The sequence below is a fragment of the Acartia tonsa genome, chromosome 4, assembly GCF_053477335.1.
Source record: "Acartia tonsa isolate MP-2025a chromosome 4, ASM5347733v1, whole genome shotgun sequence".
Lineage (NCBI taxonomy): Eukaryota > Metazoa > Arthropoda > Copepoda > Calanoida > Acartiidae > Acartia > Acartia tonsa.
In genome coordinates this window covers 49,673,248-49,697,100 of record NC_137263.1, presented here as the reverse complement: position 1 = coordinate 49,697,100, position 23,853 = coordinate 49,673,248, and the positions used below count along the sequence as shown (strand labels likewise).

The 23,853-nt window shown below is 34.4% G+C and overlaps 5 protein-coding genes across 6 annotated transcripts in view; 4 read left to right on the top strand and 1 right to left on the bottom strand.

The window, feature by feature from the left end:
• Nucleotides 1-11,424, top strand: part of LOC145317611 (deoxyribonuclease-1-like 2) — a 28,112-nt gene extending 16,688 nt beyond the window's left edge. The window contains exons 4-10 of the mRNA XM_080158759.1: nucleotides 7,449-7,543; nucleotides 8,067-8,121; nucleotides 8,637-8,755; nucleotides 9,059-9,234; nucleotides 9,606-9,708; nucleotides 10,276-10,596; nucleotides 11,287-11,424. Coding sequence (XP_080014885.1) covers nucleotides 7,449-7,543; nucleotides 8,067-8,121; nucleotides 8,637-8,755; nucleotides 9,059-9,234; nucleotides 9,606-9,708; nucleotides 10,276-10,596; nucleotides 11,287-11,412 — 995 coding nt within the window. The 3' untranslated portion in view covers nucleotides 11,413-11,424. The remainder of the gene's footprint in view (nucleotides 1-7,448; nucleotides 7,544-8,066; nucleotides 8,122-8,636; nucleotides 8,756-9,058; nucleotides 9,235-9,605; nucleotides 9,709-10,275; nucleotides 10,597-11,286) is intronic.
• On the bottom strand, nucleotides 24-2,052 carry LOC145317594 (uncharacterized). Its single transcript, XM_080158739.1, has 4 exons — nucleotides 1,662-2,052; nucleotides 1,209-1,458; nucleotides 588-1,022; nucleotides 24-376 (listed from the first exon to the last, which is right to left on the bottom strand). Exons 1-4 carry the CDS (start codon nucleotides 1,958-1,960, stop codon nucleotides 173-175), a joined length of 1,188 nt encoding a protein of 395 aa, XP_080014865.1. The 5' UTR covers nucleotides 1,961-2,052; the 3' UTR covers nucleotides 24-172.
• An 86-nt stretch (nucleotides 11,425-11,510) lies between the features above and the next one.
• Nucleotides 11,511-18,476, top strand: LOC145317612 (uncharacterized). 2 transcript variants are annotated; one of them, XR_013879053.1, is made up of 9 exons: nucleotides 11,511-11,610; nucleotides 12,577-12,693; nucleotides 13,033-13,090; nucleotides 14,975-15,056; nucleotides 15,629-15,757; nucleotides 16,027-16,316; nucleotides 17,168-17,333; nucleotides 17,908-18,086; nucleotides 18,232-18,476. XR_013879053.1 is itself a non-coding variant. In XM_080158760.1 (8 exons), exons 1-8 carry the CDS (start codon nucleotides 11,555-11,557, stop codon nucleotides 17,937-17,939), a joined length of 930 nt encoding a protein of 309 aa, XP_080014886.1. In that variant the 5' UTR covers nucleotides 11,511-11,554; the 3' UTR covers nucleotides 17,940-18,476. The 2 variants fall into 2 exon arrangements, 1 of the variants encoding a protein (XP_080014886.1); XM_080158760.1 differs by having other exon boundaries at nucleotides 17,908-18,476.
• On the top strand, nucleotides 18,448-21,138 carry LOC145317616 (kxDL motif-containing protein CG10681). Its single transcript, XM_080158763.1, has 4 exons — nucleotides 18,448-18,606; nucleotides 19,553-19,677; nucleotides 20,105-20,271; nucleotides 20,652-21,138. Exons 1-4 carry the CDS (start codon nucleotides 18,517-18,519, stop codon nucleotides 20,741-20,743), a joined length of 474 nt encoding a protein of 157 aa, XP_080014889.1. The 5' UTR covers nucleotides 18,448-18,516; the 3' UTR covers nucleotides 20,744-21,138.
• On the top strand, nucleotides 21,115-23,849 carry LOC145317617 (UPF0235 protein PCC7424_0673). Its single transcript, XM_080158765.1, has 4 exons — nucleotides 21,115-21,226; nucleotides 21,564-21,713; nucleotides 22,019-22,156; nucleotides 23,684-23,849. Exons 1-4 carry the CDS (start codon nucleotides 21,170-21,172, stop codon nucleotides 23,750-23,752), a joined length of 414 nt encoding a protein of 137 aa, XP_080014891.1. The 5' UTR covers nucleotides 21,115-21,169; the 3' UTR covers nucleotides 23,753-23,849.
• Nucleotides 23,850-23,853: the final 4 nt, after the last annotated feature.

Below are 23,853 nucleotides of genomic sequence, written 5' to 3'. Positions count from 1 at the left end.
TAATAGATAGACATAAAACCTTAGGAGATCCTTGTTTTAGACAACCAAAAAAAATCCTCTGAAGGTTATCACAAAAATTAAAATTCTCTCCATATTTGAGTAAACAATAAGGATAAAACCTTAAATTTTATGAAAAATAAACTACCATTTAAGGATTAATGTCTAGCATAAATTATTTTTTTCGACCCAACTCAACCTCATTTAAACTCTGGAACCGTTGAGCACTTCTTCTCGGCAGCCTAGATCTCATTCTTGGATCGAAGGGAGTCGACTGCCTAGCATCAGCTTCTTCTGTTATGAGAGGGCGCACGTAATCCTGGATCTCCTGCGAATCCTGCAGGTACTCTCTTAACCTGACCAGCTGTTCAGGTGTGCCCTACAATAAAGCCAAGGTAAACAATTTTACTAATAAGCAGATAGTCTTAAACAGAAATCAACCTTTGTACACATCCACAGGTTCTTATCAGGTAAAGAATGATAATATCACAAAACTTGTTAGTACAGATTAAAAGTAAACAAAACTCTAACCTAATAGCTATCCTTGACTAGATTTAATATTGCAAATTGACTTTAAGTGTAATGCTCACCTGTAGGGTACTATAACCTTGAAACTCACTCCCATCTGGAGAACGTGGGATCTTGTTGATACTTAAAAATGGGTTAAGAGTGGAGCTGAATGGAGGGGTGGAGGTAAATGAAGGGGATGGTGCACTGGGTCTTAGGCTAGAGGTTACCAGGGATGCAGAGGGATCGTTGTTTCCTCGAAAAATCATGGTGTTGTTTAAACTAGCCGGATCTTCACCAAGACCACTATCTGTGGGCTCCTCAGCTTTAGATTTTTCAGCATTATCACTCCCCAAATCAATCAAAACAAACTCCCCTGCCTTACTCACAGGATTATTAATCACTGGAGAAGTTTCATTCGTCTTAAAAGTTTTTAGAGGAATTGCATTTTCCATTATATTTGTGGCTGGAGGCTGTACTCGAATAGGAGGAGATCTTAATTCATCATACAACCGTTCCTAAAAAAAATAATATTCTTAAATTGATATGTTGAAAATAAAACTTCTAAATAAACAGTCACCATTAATCTTAAAAATTTTATGATTATTTTCCAGCAAGACTTTTATACTGAAATATCTACCTAGGAAAAGATAACTTTGGCTAAAGAAAATAATTATCTCTTTTCTAAAAAAATAATATAATACCTTCAAGGGTGTCTGAACATTGGCTAAACCCCCCCTGTTCTCTGTTGTTCTTGATACAGAGGGGGGTGGCTTCGGCACAGTAGGTCGCTGGTGGGGAGGTGAGGCCGAGTTGTCCGCGGGGACACCACCAGGGCTGCTGTTGCCTACCTGCGGAGCTGGAGCTTGTAAGTCGGGGGAGCCCGTTAAACTCGGTCTGGCCACAGTCGATGATTGGCCTAAGGGTGCCTGAGCCCCTGACCTCCTCCTCTGACTGAAAAACAGAGCATATAAAAACTATTAACCCACTACATTGTGGGAATGCAGGGGGAAAGCCAATATAACATTATATACACTTATACATTTACACTTTTATATAGAAAGGGAAAATTTTCTTATGTCAATGATAAGGATTACCTACCTATTAAAAAAAAAATGTATAATAAAAGTCGTGCTAAGAAAATAATAAATACTCACATTAAAATTATGCCAAAAGCCATCAAAGCTATGAAAAAACAGCCTCCAACCCCACTAAAAAATCCCTCCAAGATTAATTCCACTTCTCTTATTTTAATAGTGGCACTTGTCGCAGGTCCCGGGGTGGTTACTTGAGTTGGAATAATCGGTGTGATAGGAATAGAGGGATCCCCATCAGGGAAGGGATAACTGGAATTACTAGGCAGAAATGGGAAAGCAGTTGTCCCAGGCGAAGGGTTATTTCCCATAATTTCCTCCCACCACTTTTTATAATCCACCCTCACACGTCCACTATGCATTTTAAGGTTCTCTGAAAAGCATATCAAACACTTAATAATTTGCAACACAAGTCATATATCAATCATTTTATTAAAGCTAATCAAGGATACAAATAAACACACAAGAGATAATTTAATAATATGAAACATCATTCATATGGCGGCTACTATCTATCTATTCATTGTTTTGATTCAGAGCGCAGAATGCCGCGTTCAATTATGCACATATGATAAGGATTTTATTTATAAAAAATCATATATATAATTAAGTTTTAAAATAATTAATCGTTCTAAAAAAAAATCAAAAATTTGTCTAAATTACAAAAAACATATGTAATTATATATTTCTGTGTTTTAAAATGTTTCCCCCCTAGAAATTAAACTATAACTAAGGCTTCCCCTTTTAAAAACGAATTTTACCCCCCCCCCATTTCTTTTAAAGATAAACAATCAGATAAGCTTTCTCACAAATCAAAACAATTAATATATTTGAGAGATTTAAAGCCAAATGTTAATATTTAAATCAATTAAAAATTTCTATTTGTTAAAATTTTAACTTAACTTGGCCTGTAAAAAAATATTTTATTGTCACTCACCTGTGCAAGACAGACATACTAACAGTAGCATGACCAACACAATGAACACTTGCGACAAAACAATAACCCACACAAATTGTGGGTCCACCAATATCTTTTCCAAGTTCAAGTCATTGGAATAACTAAATATATAAAGCTTTAACATATGAATTTAATTGATTTTATAAAAAAATATTCAAAATTTGTATATTGACTTCACCTTGTCTCTGTACCCAGAGATTTCAATCCCATGGCCTCTAGGGTAACTTGGGGCGCAGCCGTGCTTGTAATGACCTCAGTAATACTCTCCACAGAGCTTACCACCAGTTCTGTAGTAACTTTAGGCATAAAATCCTCATAGGGATTAAAAATTTTGTAAGACATTTTTTTCTTCCCTAAGCTAATATGTTACCCCTTAAGACTCTTACTTATAACTGAAGAAAAAAATAATAATATTAACAAATTTTAAAAAATTAAAATAAAAACAGGAAAATTATATGATTCCAACAGCCAAGAACTAGAAGAACTTCTACCAAACGGTAAATTAATTTTATTATTACAATATTTCCCCCTGAATTAAACTACTCATTCAAGAACGACGACATTTTAAAATGCTTATAAAATCAATCAAAATTAATGATAGGGCTATAGCATAAAATTCAAAAAATCCTTGTGTAATTATGGCTGGACGGTAAAATACTACCTATGTACCAACCAATCCACAGCTAAATCAAGCTTTTCTTTTATGTAATATAATAATATGTATCTTGTTGACGTCAATTACGGCAAAAGTAATATAGGGCAGCCTCGGAAAATAGACTTTATTTATCTTTGATTTCCCAACCCAACACAACAACACTAACCCTCTTATTTGCTTTAATCTCTTTCCTTTATATAATATCTTGTCGACGTCAATTACGGCAAAATGTATTATAGAGCAGCCTCGAAATATTGTTTTTAATGCCCTACCCAATAAAAATAACACTAACCCTCTCTCTTGCTTTAGTCTCTGTCTTTTTTTTAATCTTGCAAAAATAATGAACACACACATTATAAGAATTTATTTATTATACAACTCTTGTTCAGATTTATTGGAGCAGTTAAATGATGAGTTGGCTATCAGGAACTTGGAGGAGGAAACAAACAGTCTGGCCATCCTTTCAATATCCAGGGAGCGATTCAGGATTACAACGCTCACCTCCGTGATGGGTCCCACAGGTGAACTCCTGGGTTTTGTCCTACCCCTCACCACACCACCAGAGAATATTCAGAAACTGGATTACACCCTCCATCCAGTTCATAACAACTCAACACCGCAACAGCAGCCGGCAAATTTGTTAGAGTCAGTCATACCTCATGTGGCCGACTATCAGTACCGAGTAAAGGGTTTACTCACGGTCAATGATTCCAGTGTCCTAAATCTAATGAGTCACCAAAAAATAGTGCCCATTGTAGCAATCGAATCTACCCGATTGACAATGAATAAACCAGCTTGGGAAATAATTCGGAAATTTTCCCTCTCTCCTTTCCAAGGAGCTGTTCATTGCCACCCTTATCTTCCTGATGATTCTCCACATCCTCAACCGCGGGCCATCAAAAATGGCAATAACATTTACGTAAGAACAAACTACTTTTATTGCTATGGAGTTGTCCTTATTGATTTGGTGCACATCTCTTCCACATTAATCGGAGAAGAAACCTGCAACCATCAAACAGCTATCTCAAGCTTTGTTCAGCCAGGCTCAAATCCTGAACAGCACTACTAAACAGGTGAACTCAGTTTCATTGGCTCCTGTGAACCATCAACGACGGGATGCATGCTCCACGGACAAGTTACCTTCAGGAGCAATATGTCTTCCAGCATTGATCTACAAAATCTACTCCATCAGGACAGCATGTACTTAATTTCACCAGTAACAGAGGAAGGTTACAGAACCTACAACCACCTCACATATGTCATGGATACCGATGCATTCAGACGCATCTACACCCGCCAGCAGCTGCTCAACATCCTCAAAACCACCGCCAATTACCCCCATGAGGTGGCTGAGGAAAAATTCCAAACGATTGCGCTTGATGTCCGCACCATTTTCAGAACAGACGTTTTCCATCTTGCAATCCTCATCACTCCTGGCTATCACCGTGGGGAATCTGTTCTCCAAGCATATGCGCTAACCCCATCAAGCCTCACAACTCTCTGTCTACAGAACAAGCTGCATCAAGCGACCATCCTATAAAAAGTTACATAAAAAACATTATCGTATAACAAAATTTATAAAATCATGTTTTTTTTTTGTTTTTTTAAGTTTGGGCACAACTTCCATTTTCCAAGAAAGGGGTATTATGATCATAATCATAATTTTTTTTTATAAAAAAAAGCAGTATACGTTTATTTGCACAAGATGGTGCAATGATAAAAGTAAAATCCACTTATCTAAAAATTTGTTTATTTGAAAATTCAGAGTAAGATTTATTTTGTTATTCAAGTAGATTGACATTCCCCCACGCCCCCCCCCCTTTTGGTTAAACACGGGAAATCTAGATATGTCTTTTATTTAAATAGTTTATTCAACTTTTATGATTCATCAATATAAAGGACATCTCTAACCTTCTCTCACTTCCCTTTTGTGACCCAAATTGTAAGAACTGAATTCTAGTATTATGTAAAGTACTTATTTAGGAAAATTGGAATTTTCATTTCTAATAAAAATACACAACCCCCCTCCTTTACCCACTTCTATTTTTAGGCCTTAAAATTTTACTATAAAAAGGAAACCTCACCTTGAGTAAAGCAGTTCTATTTGAACACTAACGAGATTCACATCTCAGTCTCCTCTCAACACATAATCTAGGAAAAAAATATATATATAAAATGGAAGGTATTTTAGATTGGACCGATGCCGAACTGGCAGCCTTTTTAGAACTACCTAATGAAATTATCCCTCCCCAGGATTTGGCTCACTCTAGTGAGGGTAATTGCTTTATAGACTCGAACCTAACTAATCTATTGGTAACAGTAGATTTTATTATTTTATTTAAGTCAACAATTCGGCCTAAGGCAAGCCGGAAAACTTTCTTTGCCAAAAGATTGATAAAGGTCCAGGAAATAGTTGAAACCCAGAATAAATTTACAGGTTTTAGACCTTATTTCAGATATCTAATAACTTTATCAAAATCGGATCCTAAGATCCAAAGATTTATGCTTGACCAATGTACAGAATGCCTTTATTCTTTCTATAAAAATAAAAACCCACTATAAATCTATGTATTTTTTTTTTCCATGTATATATAACTATAATATTTATTTAACGTTTATATGCCTTTAACCAAAATAAAAAAACTATAAATCTATTCATGTATCTAATGTATGTAACTATAATATCAATTTAATCTTTTACCTATATGTAAATAAACTATGTATATATTGTAAAGAAATCTTAGTTTCTTATTAACAACAAGGATGATTATTTTCATTTTAAGTAGCACCCTCACCTGTTTAGGAAGATACCAGAATTATAGGACTGAGTTTTCAACTTCTATACACTAGTCACAGTTTTTTTTCACTCTTGTGTAACTCTGGAAGGTATCTCACTTTGTAGGCCTAGAAGAAAATAGGTTTTACTATCACAAAAGAAACATTATTACTAAATAGAGATGGAAAGATCTTATTAAGTGTCCAGGGTAATCCCCCCCCCCCCCTCCGTGGTTTTTGGAATAGCACGGATTAATAGTTGTTTAGAATATCATGCAAGTCTGTGTATGCCTTAAACCATTACAGTGACATTTCCCCCTTAAATGAACCAACGACCAAAGTATAGAGAAACACATTTGTACCTTAAGCTAGGGGGTGTGTCACAATCAAGTGTTTGGACCTAAGTAGTCATGGAGAAGGACGAAACTCTTTTGTATTGCAACTAGGACTATCAAGCTCCACGTTTAAGTATATTATGACTGACCCGCTGTCTCAAAATAGCTACTCTTTATTACCCCATTCTCGCCGAGTATGGCAAGTGTCCCAAATTAAATCACCGTAATGAATAACGCTCTCCGCAGAGGAGCTTGGGTTAAGAATTTAGATATCTTTACACTAATAAGTATCAATATTTATTGAGTATCTAATATTGACAGTACTTCCTTCATAAATTTAAAAGTAATATGATATCTTTGTACCAAAGGACATCGCAAACCAATGATTCTGATTTACAGTGTAGCTTCTAATAATTATAGGGAAGGTTTATAACTATTTTGGGGAAGGGTACTCCCACTCTTCTTATAGAAATTACCCCTTCCACCAAAATACGAATTTCTTTTTCTTTTAATTATCCACGATTCCACACCTAGGTGACAAAGAGGGGGGGAAGTTTTGACACATTTGCGTAAACAGTGAGTATTACAATATCTTTGGACTGAGAGGATAGGTTATTACTTAGGGATAAAATCATTCATATATGATGAATTTTCCCAAGTTTTGAGATTTTTTGGATAGGCCTCCAGGTTCAGGAGCTGCAGGCCTCCAGGTACAAGAGCTGCAGGCCTCCAGTAGGTCTCTGGACAGGTAAAAATGAAAATAAATATTTTTAAGAGATGGAGGTCAACTTATCAAATATGCATCTTTTTACTTCAAATATGTAAATAACATTTAAAAATATGCATATTTTGTTATATAAAATGACCTCTAACTTTTCAACAACAAAAAATTTATTTTGATTTTTACCTGTCCAGAGACCACCTGCAGGCCTGCAGCTCCTGAACCTGGAGGCCTATCCAAAAAATTTAAAACTTGGGAAAATTTATCGTATATGAATGATTTTATCCCTAATAACCTATCCTCTCAGTGCAAAGATAAAGCCTATACTTACTGTTTACGCAAATGTGTCAAAACTTCCCCCCCTCTTATTTTATGTAAACAAAACAAACAAAAATAATTTTTATAGGACTGTATGAGGTGTTGGCATCCCCAAGGGTTGGAAGGTCCTCTCACAAGGAGCAGTACGCCATCTTTTACAAATCAACTTTAGTTCAAATAAAAGTAAGTTTTTTTGTGAAATAAAAAAAAATGTCATATTTCATAATTGTTCTAATACTCGATAGGTAGTGTGTTGCTGTTATATAACTTAGTCTTATTTAAAGAGGTAGTGTGTTGTTGATATATAACTTAATCTTAGGTATTTAAAGCTTAAAATTAAACTTAAAAAATGAATGACTGGTTTAATAGAACTTCCCTTTAGTATAACAGCCCTGAGAGAGAGAGAGGAAGGAGACATTAACTGTTTTTTATACTAGTCCCCATAGTTTTATAATAACGTTATCTTAATCATTGGCCTAGCAACTTTGGGGACCTAAGTAAATTTTGATGTGTTGGTTAATTTTATTGATAGTTCAAACGTTTCACCTACTAATTTTAATCTACAGAAGGGGTAATTTGTGTATCATCATTGGGGATGTACATAAATATATCTGCCATTGTATTATCCTTAATCTTTTTAGATTTAGGCCATCGTAGGGTAGTGGCGTTTTAGGATTTAGTTTTTTTTAATGATTTTCTATTTTAGAATAGTGAGGTTTATCACGACCCAGGAGATATTTTTATCCGCGAGCCATTCTTAGGTACATATTAATTTTAGTTTAGATTAATATTTTTGTTGTAGTTGCTAGGGTTGGCAATCCGAATCCGCCAAATTTTTTAACCCAGAATCAGCAATTCAAATTGCGGTTTCGGATTGTTAATTTTTATGACTTTTGTAGCACTTAAAAAAAATATTTAAACCCAAAAAGTAAAGTGGTGGGTAGCATCTAAAGTTCTTTGTTTTTTATTTTTACAGTAGCTTTTCAGGCTTATTTTAGGTTAGGTTAGGTTAAGTAAGGGTTAAAATTGGCCGCTGTAGGGGCTAGAATTTTTTTTATTTATTCAAAGGCCTTTAATAGTTATTTCTCGCATCGTATTATAAACAGCTTTCCGCGGATATAGATTAAAAATTAAAGCCAGTCTTTTAACCCCGAGGTGCCGAAGGCACGGACTAAAAAACTGTTGTTTTTTTTTGTAAGAATCTGACCTAAAATTTGGGCGGATTGCTTACCCTGGTACCTATTTTGTTTTCATATTTGTGTATTTATTGTTTCAGTTTCCGTGAGCGTAAACACAGTCAGTCCAGTGGGTAACGAGTTCTGTTTAGTATGTATCCACACACAACCTACATCTGCAAACAAAGAAATTGATCGTCTGGTGGATGTACAGAAACATGTAAGCAACATTCTAATTGACTAAAGATACATTTATTAATTGCAAACTTTTTTTCGGGGCGAATATAAGGATTATTTATTGTTGATTATAGAAGAATGGGTTGAGTTATCATCAGGGGTGTATATTCTGGATGGGATCTCCTGCTAAAAAGAGGGGCGAGGAATATGCTGGAGTAGGGAAAACTAGGGGGAAACAATATTTTTCAGCCGGGGGGAAGAAATGAATCTTAGAATATTACCCCCCTGGTAAGTTCTCAGGTATACTTTCATACAATCAGATAGACAACAGTTTAATATATCCCAGGTAAAAGATACGTGGAACATGGACAACATAATAATCCTGGGAGACCTAAATGCCTCTGGTCAGTACATCAAGTCACGTGACTGGGAGACAAACCGGTTGCGCGGAGCAGAATATAATTGGTTGATAGCTGATCACGTGGATACAACTGCAACCAATACATTGGCTGCTTATGACAGGTTAGTGGTGTATTTGAATCTTCATAATTAGCCAATAATTATCATATTTTACCTGAGGTAAGTTCTTGAAACAATAGAAATGGAAAATGGGCGGTAGGGTGATCAAACTACTGATTAAGTAGATCTTAATCAGTAGTTTAAGTAGATCTAGGGTGTCACATAGTGTAGTGGTTAGCGCACTACGCTGTGGTTGGGAGAAAGAAACCGAGTTCAAGTCTCCACATAGACTTTGCACTTGGTTGACAAATGCTGTCGCAATTTGTCAGATTATGATCACGCAACCTTCCCTGAGAACAACACATATCTACAAATCATAGTTTAAACACCTTAACTTTGTAAATACCCTTGATGGAAGTATTTATTTTGTTCAGAATTATCGTAAGTGGACCTATGATGGATGTTGTTGTTCCTAATTCAGCTCAAGTATTCAGATATGATCAAGTGTATCAACTTGATCAAGATATCCTGAAAAAGGTAAGACAAGTTTATTACAATAGTCTCCAAAGTTTTATAATAACGTTTTCTTATGCGTTGGCTTAATAATTTTGGGGACTTAAGTGAATTTTGATTGGTTGGGTAATTAAATTGAGTGTTCAAACGTTTCAACCACTAATTTTAATCTACTTAAGGGTTAATTTGGTGTATCATCATTGGGTATGTAGTAATGTACATCAATTTATCGGCCATTGTCTTTTCCCTTTAAATCCCGGAAGAATAAGTCGTTTTTACTCTAGTAGGGGCTTTACTCTGAAGTTGTTCGATAGCATCCATATTCATAAATAATGTACCTAATCTTTGTTTTAAATGAATTAAAATTTAAGGTTGAATACGTTTTTTTTTCTGTTTGGCCTAACACTTGCGCTAATAGAGTTGGGTCCACAACCCTGCAGGGCTACCCAAAATAAACTAACCTAAACTAATTTTTAAGTAATAAACAAACAAATGAATCACTCGACCCCTTTTATTTCAATAAATCATATATGGGAGGAAGAGGTTATCAGTGCTTAATACGGTACTAATAATCTATTTTTTTTTTTTAAGGTTTCTGATCACTATCCCGTTTGTTTTTCTTTGGAAACACTCGCCCACCCAAAGATTCAGAAGAACATCACCACAAGAATGATAATATCAGTTGAAGACAAAAGATTTATCACAAGTCCACCTGACCAGTTTCTTGATGAATTCAGCCTGAAGCAATACAAAGCTCGTGGTCTCTACGCCAAGGATGGACAGCTGACAGTTATAGAAGTACGCTCACAGCGCATCAGTAACTTGTCCAAAGTTGTCAGTACCGTAGAAGCTTTGAGGAAGTATGACCGATCTCTTGTGTCGTACTCTGTATTGGCTTCTATTAAACATCAGGTGATGCTTTTATTCAGCATTTCTAGGCTAGGATGGCAATTTGATGCACTATTCACAAAATCGGATTGTCAACGTATTGAAAAAGTCTGATATAAAGAAATTGTTGTACAAACTTTAGCTCTAAGAATTGGCGGTTTAATCCGAAACGGATTTGGATCGCTAATCTGTATTAGGATAGGTAGTCAAAATCCCAATGGCTGTAATATGGATATAACAGGGTGTGGTTTCTACGCAATAACAGAACATATATTATGCATGGTATCTTCGGCTAAGGGTGGGGGGTGAATGAAAATATGTGAAGGAGGTGGAAAAGGAAAAAATTCAGCCAAAATCCAGAATGATAAGAAAGGGAGGAGTAGGTTGCGCTAAAAATCCGTAGAGGTGTTAGTTTTAAGGCTTAGAAATAGTAGTAGAACGATAATATTCACTTAATATGTGTATTCCTTTTTGAATAGAACCAGACATTATTTTTATATATTTTTATTTAATGAATAATATCGTTCTACTACTATTTTAACTTAAAACTCACAACCTTTACGGATTTTTAGCTCAACCTACTCCTTTCTTTTATTTAAACTAGGGGGAAAAATGAAGTATTTTTTGCAGCAGGGGGAAAATTAAACTTATGCATAATATATACCTACCCCTGAGTTTTCTTACAATTACAGCCTTAATATGTTTTATGTTTAGGTCAATTTTGTGATGAAAAGCTGGGAGAAGAAACTATTGGAGGAAGAAAAAGGAAAATTTCAAGTTTTAATCCAAGTAGATGTAGAAGAAAAGAAAATAGTTTGCTCCTTGTTAATTAATACTTAAACTTATTATTATGTTATTTTTTTGTTTATCTTTAAAAATAATTTACATTATGATTTTAAATTTTATTCTTTCATTTGTTGAGTTTGTTTTATTTTACCTACATTAAATATGATAGGTATAATAAATAAAAATTTCAGAAAAAATGTTACAAACTAGATTGTATTATGCAAGGAAACCTCCTATTTTCTTATTTAAACGGTAAGTTTCGATTTTTGCTTTAACTTTTTATAATCGATGCGTGACGGTTAGCTCTTTTCGTTAGTTTAGTCATTTTAGAATTGACATATCGAGTTTTAACTGAAAAGCTTAGCAAATATATAATCGTTGACTGAAAGTCCGTATGTTCATTTATAACGTTCTGATTTTTGACAATAATTTTTTTTACTATCCTATTCATCTGATTTTTGGAACAAAAATAAGTAGGATAAGATACAATATATTAAGCAAAGATTCTCTATAATCAAATCTGTCCTTAAATAGAAACTTGTAAAATTGGTTTAGTTTTATTGCTTTTGTACCAGCGGCATTAGCGTAATAGCAACGTGTCGGCGATGACACTGCGTCATGCTAGAGACGTTAAAAAAAAGTTGCAGCTGCTAGGGTTGTCATATTGGGCATTTTTTTCGATAACGGGCTGCCCAATTGCCCAAAAGGTTTTTTTGCACCCTTTTTGGGCAAATGTCGTACTAAGCATACCCCCTTCCCCATTTTTACACCCCAAAACGGGGGTGCCAAAATCTCCCCAAAAGGACCAATAAAGGGCGACCCAAATCCGCCCGCCCGATTTGACAACCCTGAATATCACCCTAAAAAATAGGCCGCCTACTAATCTTTTTTCACCCCCTCCCCTTTTTCTCACACCCCAAACGGGGGGTGCCCAAAAGTACCCATAAAGGGCAGCCCACAACTGCCCGCCCGATATGACAACCCTGGCTATGTAAAGCGCGTTGCCCTTAAACTGACCCATCTCAATATCATACATTGTTATGACTTCCAGACAAAGGTCTTACAATCATAAGTTCGGGTCGATTGTCCATTGGGTATTACTTTACCTACTATCTGGGGTGAAAATGAAATAGAAAAAGAGAAACAAATCAGAATTTTTACGTATTTTTGGTTCAGTTTTTGCTGTTGTTACCTATTAAACTATATTTTTTCTTTTAGATTAATGTCTGGTATTAAAAGCCCTACCCTGACAAGCACAGGTGACCCTAAGAAAATTATCACCAGTCTTGGGTTACCCAGAATATCGACCATGATTTTATCCGGGAAACCTAATAGGTGAGAATTTGCAATATTGTTATTAACCTCTTCGTTTATACATCAGAAAGATGCAATACTTGTGTAATAGTTATTTAGCTCTGGGATGCCGAAGGCACGGGCTAAAAAAAACTGGTTTTAATCTTATGATTGTACATTTTTATATTCGTAGAAAACTGGATATAATAATATGCTAGACATAAATTTTCATTATGGCTGAGAACTGGTTCTATTCCATCGGATATTAATCGGTTTCGAAGCGATACGTTAAATATTTATAAAGGTCTTTTTATAAATAAAAAAAGGGATTCCATTTTCAGATGCGGATTGCCATTCCTAAATAAACTTTGTATTTTTTAGACCCTTTCCTGCCGAATATGGGGTTGACATAGATGAAATGACGGATGGCGGAAAACAAGTAAGGTACTTTATTTTATGTAAACAAGGATGACAACATTATATGTAGCATAGATCAGAAGTAGAGTAAAAGTTATTTATTGCATTGTATTATAAACAGCTTTCCGTGGATAGTATATGAAAAATAAAAAGATTCAAACCAGTTTTGTTAGACTTGAGGCACCGAAGGAAATGATTTTATTTGGTTTCAACTATGAAAATAATTTAGCTGTAAAAACTATTTCAATTGGGGAATATTTAATCTTTTATATGGAAGACATACAATTAGAAGTTTGTTTTTGTTTAGAAAGTTTTTCCCTTCAACTTGCTTCAAACTTTTATCTATTTTTAATTTCAGTTACTTACCAACTTTATTTTTTAGTTAAGGGGGGGGGCCGGGGGAGTTTTGACACATTTGCGTAAACCTGGTACCTAGGCTTTATCTTTGGTCTGAGAGGATAGGTTATTAGAGATAAAATCATTCTTATATGATGAATTTCACGAAGTTTTAAGATTTTTTGGATAGACCTCCAAGTTCCAGAGCTGCAGGCCTCCAGGTGGTCTCTGTACAGGTAAAAATAAAAATAAATTTTTTTTTTTTAAAGTTACAGGTCAACTTATAAAACAAAATATGCACCTTTTTAATGTTATTCATATATTTGAAGAAAAAAGATGCATATTTTGTTTTTATAAGTTGATTTGTAACTTATAAAAAATTTTTATTTTTTATTTTTACCTGTACAGAGACCACCTGGAGGCCTGCAGCTCCGGAACCTGGAGGTCTATCCAAAAAATCTTAAAACTTCGTGAAATTCATCATATAAGAATGATTTTATCTCTAATAACCTATCCTCTCAGTCCAAAGATAAAGCCTAGGTGCCAGGTTTACGCAAATATGTCAAAACTCCCCCCCCCCCTTTTTTTCTATTACCTAAACATAAAAAAATAATATCGTATGAAAGAGATAACTCACGATTAAATTGAGATTAATAATAGTATTTACACTATTTAATAGCCTTGCATCGATCAGTTGTATGTCTGTTAAAACCTCTAAAATTTCACTCCCTTATGTTTTCTTTGTCAGCTTTAAAAGTGTATCAACTCTATAATCGTTACCAGAAAGTCCGTACGTCCACTTGAAACATGCCGACATTTTTTTTTTGACAAATTGTTTGATACTTTTATCCTATTCATCTGGTTTTTGGATTATTGATACCTAGAACAACAAGGTACAAGAAGCATCTTCATAATCACGTCCTAAAATTACAATTTTGATTAGACTTAAAAGTTAATATATTGGTTAGGTATAAGGATTGTTTTTCATAAAGTCTAATTTTAGAGCTTCACTTTTATGGTTGTTGTCATCCTTGTTTATTAGCAAAGTCTACAAGCATTTTATTCTATAAAAGGGGGTAATTTTCCTAGTATCTATAATACAAAGTAGAACGATGTCTGTCCGTCTGAAGCTTAAGATCTTAGTAACCGCTGAACCGATTGGGCTCTACTTTTTAGGGATTATACCTACTGGTCCTGTGATGGTTTTAAGCTATTTTTTTATTGCAGAAGATTTCCTTGGTCCTTTATTTTTTTTTTTTTTTGCAGGAGATTTCTTTGGTCCTTTTTTCGAATTTCACCTTAATTTTTTTGTTATCACCTCTTGGGGCAAAGCCCCTAGAGGCTAGGGGCGAAGCCGCTAGTTTTCTATAAAGAGTGTAATGGTTTAGTAAAATGCTCTTATTAAGCCAAACTTTTCTTAATTGTGACCAAACGCTCAGTATAATTAGAAAAGTTTGACCTAATAAGAGCATTTGACTAAACCGTTAAACACAACTTTAAAGAAAATACATGAAAAAAATTACCCCCTTCAATCTTTTTTTTCCTGCTCTGATTTAATTATACCATTTAGGCCATAAGCCTTGTCACTAAGTGTGTGCAGACAGGTCAATGGGAGAATTTAGAAGGACTCCTTTCAAATGAATGTATTAAAGGTAAATATTGAAATATATGTATTATTTCATAATAAGGTTTGTGTGTTAATTAAATATCGGAGAGGGATTAAAGATATTTATATACACGGTCTCTCATTCTTTAGGGACTTATATTAAATTTTGATTGGGTTGTACTAACTAGTCCACCAATAATTTTTATTTGCATGGGCGGTAATTTTGTTTATCATCATTAGACGTTTGTACATCAATTTATTGTCCATTGTCTTATCCCTTAAGATATCTTGTTACTATGAACTGAAAAAAATTTCTGGTCAAATTGATATAGGTATCTACGTTTATATTCAGAGAGAGAGAGAGGGGGACAAAATGCTGATTATTACACTAGTCCCCAAAGTTTTAAACCAACGTTTTCTCATTAGTTCGCTTACCAACTTTGGGGACTTTAAATGAATTTTAAAAGGTTGGTTCAAAAAGTTGAATGTTCAAACTTTTTAACCAGTAATTTTGATATACAGAAGGGTTAATTTTGTGTACCATCATTGGGGATGTAACTAAATTTAACGGCCATTGTCTTATCCCTTTATATCCCTGGCTTATATTTGGTATTTCAGGATTGAGACAAAGCTTGGACAATATAACAAGTGAAGAAAGATCTACTATTGGTGTGAATGATGACGACATTTTCTTCTCATTTATTCCAGAATTTCAGTTCGAACAAACAAAGCAGTCAATTATGTTAGGTAAGATTTTACTCTGGATTATTTTTTAGTAACTCGAAACGGATATATTTTAATATCCCAAATAGATTTTTGAAAATTATTTGCGTGCATAGTGATTTGCCCGGGGTTGAAGGCCCTAAGGGGGTGGGAAAAGGGGAAGGCAATTCCAGATCCTACCCTAAAATGACATATTGAAGACGTTTTCTATAAAAGTTGAATACCTTCCTAAAAAGCTATGAAAATTTTTGTTCTAAAAGTAATCCTCATTGTGAATTTTATTTCAAATCTAGTTACACTTTCCATGCCACGACTTGGTGAGCTGCGACAAATAATTGGCAAGAATAAAGAAGCTGCTAAAGCTGTCATGGATCAAATACAAAGTGATGTCAAGGCTGGCATTATGGCAAAAGAGGAGGCAGCAACTGAAATCCCCAAGAAAATGAAGGAATCTCTGGAACAACTAAAGAATGAACATCAAGACTCTGATACTATATTCCGCAGCAATGATATTGTGATTGGAAATTATAGATTTGAAAGAGAGAATTCTACTTATGAGTGGACTATTGTGGAATTATCACAGGTAAATATTATCATTAAAAAACGTTTTTGCAGTATCTCTCTCGCTCCAGTTTTGTCATTTTTCGATGAATAACCAAGGCTATTGGGAATTCTTTGATAATTTCTTTGTACATTTTGACACTTCTCTGTACTTTTTGACACTTCTCTGTAATTTTTGACACTTCTCTGTAATTTTTGACACTTATCTGTAATTTTTGACACTTCTCTGTACTTTTTGACACTTCTCTGTACTTTTTGACACTTCTCTGTACGTTTTGACACTTCTCTGTACTTTTTGACACTTCTCTGTACTTTTTGACACTTCTCTGTACTTTTTGACACTTCTCTGTACTTTTTGACACTTCTCTGTACTTTTTGACACTTCTCTGTACTTTTTGACACTTCTCTGTACTTTTTGACACTTCTCTGTACTTTTTGACACTTCTCTGTACTTTTTGACACTTCTCTGTACTTTTTGACACTTCTCTGTACTTTTTGACACTTCTCTGTACTTTTTAACACTTCTCTGTACTTTTTGACACTTATATATATACGGGGATTATTTTTGCCGACGTTCATTAGTTTTTTTTAATCAAAAGACTTATTAGATTGAATTAAAGCCATTGCATTGTTTTTTTTGGCTTAATTAAATTACTATTTAGAATAGACATAACATATCTAGATGGTCCATCATTAAATATAAAAAGGGATTTTCAGCAGACAAAAAATTTACCTAGTTTACTTTAGGTTATATTCGAGATACGGGCGACATTATTTGAGACGAAATATTTCGACGATATAATTTTATCAATTTTCTAGGCATATGTATGCTTAAGTATTAAATTAATGATATTATTTTTGCTTATTTTTCAGATTGACTCAAGAAACGCTTGGAGCTACTTATTTCATAGACGATGGAAGGGCCGTTTGGGTATCTCACTGCGAGGCTATGATTTTTACACCATCCTCAGATGGGATTACATAACTGATTGGTTTGCCATCTTGGTTTTCTTTAATTTCATATCAGCGTCATTGATGAGTAAGTAGTTTATTTGTTCTTTCTATTTAGCAGCAGAGCTGTCCTACAAGTTACAAATGTCGGTCTGACACTTAAAATGCAAGTTCTTAAAAATTCCCTTAACCATCAAATCCGTGTTAGATATGATTATCGTATGTTACACAAATAAGAAGGAATATTTTTGTTTGTATCAGAGGAGTGTGGCACGGGGTTGTATCCACCCCCTTGGAAAAATTAAGGGGATGTATACACCCCCCTGGGAGTCCACTCCTAAAACTCCTCTACACCCCCCTTAAAATCGTAAGGCAACTGTAATTTTTTTTAGACATCTGAAATTTTGGCTATTCAAACGATGTGCGAAATCAATGCGTGTACCACATTTTCTTTACTTTTGACTGTTTTTTTCTGATTCTGGCTCGTTAATTTGACCCATTTTTAACCAAATATAACCATAAATTAAAATCCTAATTTTTTGTAATTTCATGCACCGAGTCAATTTTGAATGTATATGCAAATGTCCAAACATCACAAAGTTTCAAACCATAAAAAAATTCGGATTGTAATGTTATTTTTCTGATAGCATTGTTATATTTAGGCGGAGGTATGATTGGAGCTCCTCATTCATAATCAGTTTCCAACAATATACATTCTATATTCAACAATAGTTTTTCATCTGCTGGGAGTAAAATAAATTTTCTTCGCGGCCGCCAAGAATCTTTTTTACCAGAAATTATTTATTTGGTTCTAAACTGAAGAAAACCCGTGTCTTGCATGGTTTTAAAGAAATTGTCAACATGAAAATAAAAATCATAGAATTTAACCATTTTTATTAGACAGGGACAACAACAAAAAACATCAGAGGAATTTTATTTATTGTTTATTTTCTTAATCGTGGACAATATTCTATTAACCATGCAAGAAATATTTATTGAATTTAACTAAATCTTGATATAGTAAAATAAACTTTATGTAAACTAAAATAGATAAGAGTGGACAAAATTTCAAGCTTATTATTTTGATACCTTAGAGGTTTTAAGTATATTAAAGTAACCTTTTAAGCATTATAGTGTCCTGATAATGCATTTGTTTGCTCTTTTCTATTGTTTATTGTGTTGATTTTAAGCAAGCCGAGAAAAAAATAATTGTACCAATTATTTTTTATTTTCAGATATGATCTAGGAGGGGATAAAAACCCGTGACTAAAATGAATGACTCGCCTGAGAGCGAGGTGGCTGCCAGCTGGATGGAGTGCAGTATCTACCAGAATTATACGGCCAGCGAGGTTCTTGTACAGGTATGTAAGCTTATAACAAATATACTTGGTGTTTATTTGGATAAAAATTGTTGAGTCGAGTTGCTGAACTTTAAATATTACTTGTGGCTATGAGAGAGGCCTCTAGTAGCACTTAAGTTTAATTTTAGTTTTAAAAAGAAAATTTTTTTTTTTTAAATGCCAATGATTTTTTTTTTCCAGTGGCGATTTCCCTCACCCAAAATAGTTTTAAACCTTCCCTGAAATCTTTCACTTGTTATTAATTTACATTATCATGAAAAGGTCAAGTTTTATATTTTCTGACCTAGTGATGTTTCCCTTCAAAGGAAAACTCAGCCGGTTCAGTAGTTATTGAAGTATTATATTTATAATAGTATTTATTCTCAGAGAGAGGAAACAATTGGCTGTTTATTACACTGGTCCCCAAAGTTTTATAATCTCGCTTCTTATTCGTTGGCTTAACAACTTTGGGGACTTGAGTGAAGTTTGATTGGTTGTCTCATTAAGCCGAGTGTTCTACCACTAATTTTAATTTCCAGATAAGTCCTTGAGGCGTGGAATCAGGAACGTTTGTCCGTTTCAAAATATCTCGTTCCTAGCCTTAGAAATGACTAAAAAAACACCCTTTTTTAGGGTTTATTGAGAATTGTCCAATTTGTAGAGATTTTTGAGATTTTCTCAGGCTAGGCACGAGATATTTTGAAACTGACATAAGTTCCCGATTCTACTCCTCAAGGCCTTTCCTGGGAGCACCAGATCAAATTACAATGTGCTTGTGTGGTAGCAATTTTTGCATTACAGAAAAAAATTTTGCATAGGTCATTTTTTTGCAAAAATCAATCACATTTTGGCTGGGAGCAAAAATTTTATGAAAATTTTTCCAGGGCGGGACACTTTAATGTACAGAAATATATTGACCATTGTCTTATCCCTTTAGATCCCTGAATTATTTTGTTGAATTATTTAGGGAATAGCAGGTGTGATAAATCAGAAAGATGTGGAGCTGATAGTGAGAGCACAGAAGAAAATGCTGCAAAGATTTGAGAAGACCAATGAAATGTTGACTAATGTTAACAGTCTTTCTGCTACTAGGTAATTAGAACTTTTCTTGTGGCGAAGCTACCCAACAACTAAGGCTATCCTTATGATAAAGTAACAGGATGTCTGCATATTTGTTTGTTTGTACTGAAGGATTTCGCTAAACACCAATTTTAATCTAAAATAAAAAAAATTGGGTTATCGAATTGAACTCTTCCTCCTCAAGGGCCCCTGGAGGCCTCTAGGGGCGTATCCTGTAGTATGATTATAAAGGTAGACTAAAAATTATGTTATTTTTTACCTTTTTAGAAACGAAAGATATTTTCTTGAAAGCAACGTTAATCGCGGGAACGATTTGTCTCAACTTTTGTGTGTCTTCAGATGTCATAAGCCGTAATGCTACTCTTTGCGTCAATGCTATTCGGCTTTGTATTAAATTATATTTTTAAAAACTTTTTAATCACATTATCTTCTTATTAAGATTAGAACGAGCCCAGGCTGATTTCAAGAAGCACAGTCAGACAGTCGACGCCATGAAGAAGGACCTGGAGTACATATTTAAGAAGATCCACCAGATCAAGGGGAAGCTAAGCAGCCAGCACCCGGAGGCATACGCTGCGGCCACACAGCATAGACCTGTCATTCAAGGTAGGATATTGATTTAATTTCTTATAGAAATGTACAATTATAAGATTAAAACCAGTTATTTAGCCCCAAGAAGCCGAAGGCACGAGCTAAAAAACTGGTTTTAATCTTATGAATTTTATTTTTATATCTGTGGAATATTGTCGGTATTATAAGGCTATGCATGATTTTTCAGTATGACTGAGAACAGGTTCTAATCCAGCCGATAATAATAATCGGTTTCGAAGCCATACTGGAAAATAATTTCTAGATGTCATGTGATTGTGCAGTTATGGTATAATCCGCTTAAGAATTTTTTTCAATTTTGAAAATTTGTAACGGATTTTTTTCCAACCCTGATGTCAACAGTCATACATGTTGTTTAAATAATATTTATATTACAGGAGAGGAAGACGACGAATATGACATTATAATCAGAGAGGCCAAACTTGCACAACAACAGCAGAATAAACAACAACAGGATCAACAAAAATAGAATCTTCCAACATCTTTCAAACTGTTTGTCTAAATTTAAATTTTATTGTAATGAAAAGTTATTTTTTGTTGTTTTACCTGGTCGCATTGGAATTCCTTGAATGCGTGATTAACTACACATGTAGCACCCTTTGAGGAGCTTAACTTTGTTGCCAGCCAGATTGCTCTGTGCGCGGCAATCCTTGTTTATCAACGAATAGGAAGATTTGACCTAATTTATCTGTTTGCTATTAAAGGTTTTGAAATTCTTAAGGGTGGATAGTTTAATTCTATGTTTAGAAGGGATTCTGGTTTAATGCTAGAAACATACCAAAGATTATAAAATATGATAACTACTTAGTGATTATTTGTCAATTTGATTTTGAATCGTTGCATTTATAATTAAAAATTTCAGAATGTAAATATAAGATGCTATAAAGGAAAATAGATGCACACAAGAAAATTTGCAACATCATGTCTTGTTATGGGTAAACGATCAATAAAGGTAAGGAAAATTTTTAATTATGCGCATTTCCTTAAAGCTCAGAGGTGTACTGAAAACAACAGCTGAGAGTATTTAGCGGGGGGGGGGGGGGGGGGGTACTTCTTTTCGGACATTGTCTAATCCCTTTAGATCCCTGATTTGCAAGGCAGTAGTACAATGTGTACTTCCCTAACAAATTTTTCATTTCCCGCTGTAGATAAGACGGCTGCCACGGTTACGCCGCTGTTTATTATTCTTTTTTGGGTCAAGTTTCTACATTGGCTTTTCAAAAGTTATGTTCCTCCTCTCTTTCAGCAGCTTTCTTTATTAATTTCAACAAATTGACTTTTTGTTCTAGGCTGACAAAAATTGTAAAGCACAAACTAGCACAGAAACTTTAAATAAAGCCCAAGTGTCACCATTTCAAAGTGTGTCTGATGGTTCTATACTAGTTGCTGTTCATTTGAAACCTGGCGCCAAGTTTGATGAGATTATTGAAGTTGGAGAAGTAAGTTATATTTAGAGTATTTAAAATAACTGAATGTTTGTGTGTGTGTGTGTGTGTCTATGTATACTAAAAGATATCCTTAAACGTTGAACCGACATGTTTCTCCTTTACAATATAGCTTCTCATAGGTCCCAGGAAGGTTATAAACTATCTAAGGGAGGGGTGTGTAGTGATGTGTACCCCATCTCTCCCAATAGAAATCGTGTCTGTAAAAAGATCCAAAAAAAAAAAATTTCTAATGCTGTTAGTCCGTCACGGCGTTGAAAACATTTTATTTAAATTAGTTAAGCCACCTTATATTTAAGGCTAGTGTTAGCATATCAGTAAAATCCGCACCAGTAGAAGGTCAAGCTAACTCAGCTCTCTTGGCATTACTTGCCGAAGTTACTGGGGCTAAAAAATCCCGGGTTTTACTCAAGTCAGGGCACAAGTCTCGCGATAAGGTCAGTTTTTTTTCAACTTTATCAAGTTTTGTAAGAGTAAGATTATTCTGAAAATATTTTTAGTAGCGAAGCTACTCTATAATTCACTTTGTCTGTCCGTCCGTCCGTCAGTCCATAACGCTATGGGGGAAATGGGATCTACTCAGCTCCTATAAAAGATAGAATGCTGAAATTTTTTGACAACATTCCCATCATTAAGGAGCACAATTAACTATAAAACATCAATAGCGGTTGGACGGCTTTTTAGCAGGTTTTAGGCTATTTTTTAAATTTTCCACATTTTTTCCCATATCTTTGGTGTTTATGGTCCGATTTTCAAAATTTTTTCAGTTAAAGATATCAAAATTTAATTTTCCGTCGTTTGGAGCAAACAACAATGACGATCAGACTGCCTTTTTGCAGGTTTTTGGCTATTTTTATATTTTTTACATTTCCCCCCCATATCTTTGGTGTTTATGGTCCGATTTTAAAAATTTTTTCAGTTAAATATCAAAATAAAATTTCCCGTCGTTTGAAGAAAACAACAATGACGGTCAGTCCCATCCACGAATTTTTGTGCTTTGCTACTTATGGATGTTGTCATCCTTGTTTTTTTTCAGTTTGGAATTCGTCTGTTTATATGTCACAACAGTTAGTGTTGCTTTAAACTTCAGGAAGGCGTCTTATTTGTTTATCTACAACTAGCAACTACGCCCCCTAGAGGCCTCTAGGGGCATTTGAGGAGGAGGGAGTCGAATTTAATAATTCAATTTCTTATTTTAGATTTTATTAAAAGAAAAAGTAAAACAAAAATTACGCTTGATGTTTGTTTTTCGTTGAACTCTCTTTCTAAAATTGAGAAATTTAAAAAAAACTTAATTTCTCTAGGGAGGGTGGTGGTACCCTCCCCCAAAATAGTTATAAACCTTCCCGGGTCATATGAGAATCTACCCTGTTAAGGAGAACCCGATCGGTTCAGCGGTTAGCGAGATCCTTCGGTACAAACAAACACACAGACAGACACACAAACATCCTGTTACTTTAGTATAAGGATAAGAACCTTTAAAATGGGGGATGTGTTGCAAAAGCTAGAGATAAATTTGATGAACATTGTAGTTAGTCGTTTCCATGCAAGTAGATATCTCTAAAACGGCGTCGGCTATGAATAAAATTCTGTGCTGCTTTTAAAATAAACTCTCATTTGTGACAGTTATTAGTTAGGAAATGATGGCCTTACAAAAGTTTCGCTACACTTATTCTGCCATATCTAAAAAACCTATCAATTTGATATTCTATGTTAGCTTTTTCCAGTATGGCTTCAAACCGATTGATGACCGCTGGATTAGAACCGGTTCTCATGCATACTTAAAATCAAATAATTTTTTACGAATATTAAAGTTAATAAGTACCTACCAGTTTTGTTTGCCCGGGCGTTCAGTCTTTCAGAGCTAACAAAACTGTTTTAATCTTACAGTTTTTCCTTTTAATATCCGCGGAAAGCTGTCTACAATACGATGTTTTAAATTACTATTATTAATTTGTATTTAGGTTGTTTCAATCAGTGGAGTCAGTTTATCAGAAGTAGAATCAAGATTCATGTCAAGCTCTTCAAAATGAAAGAGCCTGAAAATTAGAATTTCCTGACTGCAAATAATATTATATTGAGGAAAACTCTATTTTATACAATCTGAAGTAGTGAACACTGATATATATATATA

Coding starts and splice junctions, on each gene's coding strand:
- LOC145317594 (XM_080158739.1), bottom strand. CDS start 1,960: ATGCATAGTGGACGTGTGAGGGTGGATTATAAAAAGTGGTGGGAGGAA. Junction 1,023..1,208: donor ATGTTCAGACACCCTTGAAG/GTATTATATTAT, acceptor TATTTTTTTTAG/GAACGGTTGTATGATGAATT. Junction 377..587: donor AAGGTTATAGTACCCTACAG/GTGAGCATTACA, acceptor GCTTTATTGTAG/GGCACACCTGAACAGCTGGT.
- LOC145317612 (XM_080158760.1), top strand. CDS start 11,555: ATGTTACAAACTAGATTGTATTATGCAAGGAAACCTCCTATTTTCTTA. Junction 15,758..16,026: donor AAAGCAGTCAATTATGTTAG/GTAAGATTTTAC, acceptor TTTCAAATCTAG/TTACACTTTCCATGCCACGA. Junction 16,317..17,167: donor CTATTGTGGAATTATCACAG/GTAAATATTATC, acceptor CTTATTTTTCAG/ATTGACTCAAGAAACGCTTG.
- LOC145317616 (XM_080158763.1), top strand. CDS start 18,517: ATGAATGACTCGCCTGAGAGCGAGGTGGCTGCCAGCTGGATGGAGTGC. Junction 18,607..19,552: donor CCAGCGAGGTTCTTGTACAG/GTATGTAAGCTT, acceptor TGAATTATTTAG/GGAATAGCAGGTGTGATAAA. Junction 19,678..20,104: donor AACAGTCTTTCTGCTACTAG/GTAATTAGAACT, acceptor CTTCTTATTAAG/ATTAGAACGAGCCCAGGCTG.
- LOC145317617 (XM_080158765.1), top strand. CDS start 21,170: ATGCACACAAGAAAATTTGCAACATCATGTCTTGTTATGGGTAAACGA. Junction 21,227..21,563: donor TGGGTAAACGATCAATAAAG/GTAAGGAAAATT, acceptor TTTTTGTTCTAG/GCTGACAAAAATTGTAAAGC. Junction 22,157..23,683: donor GGCACAAGTCTCGCGATAAG/GTCAGTTTTTTT, acceptor ATTTGTATTTAG/GTTGTTTCAATCAGTGGAGT.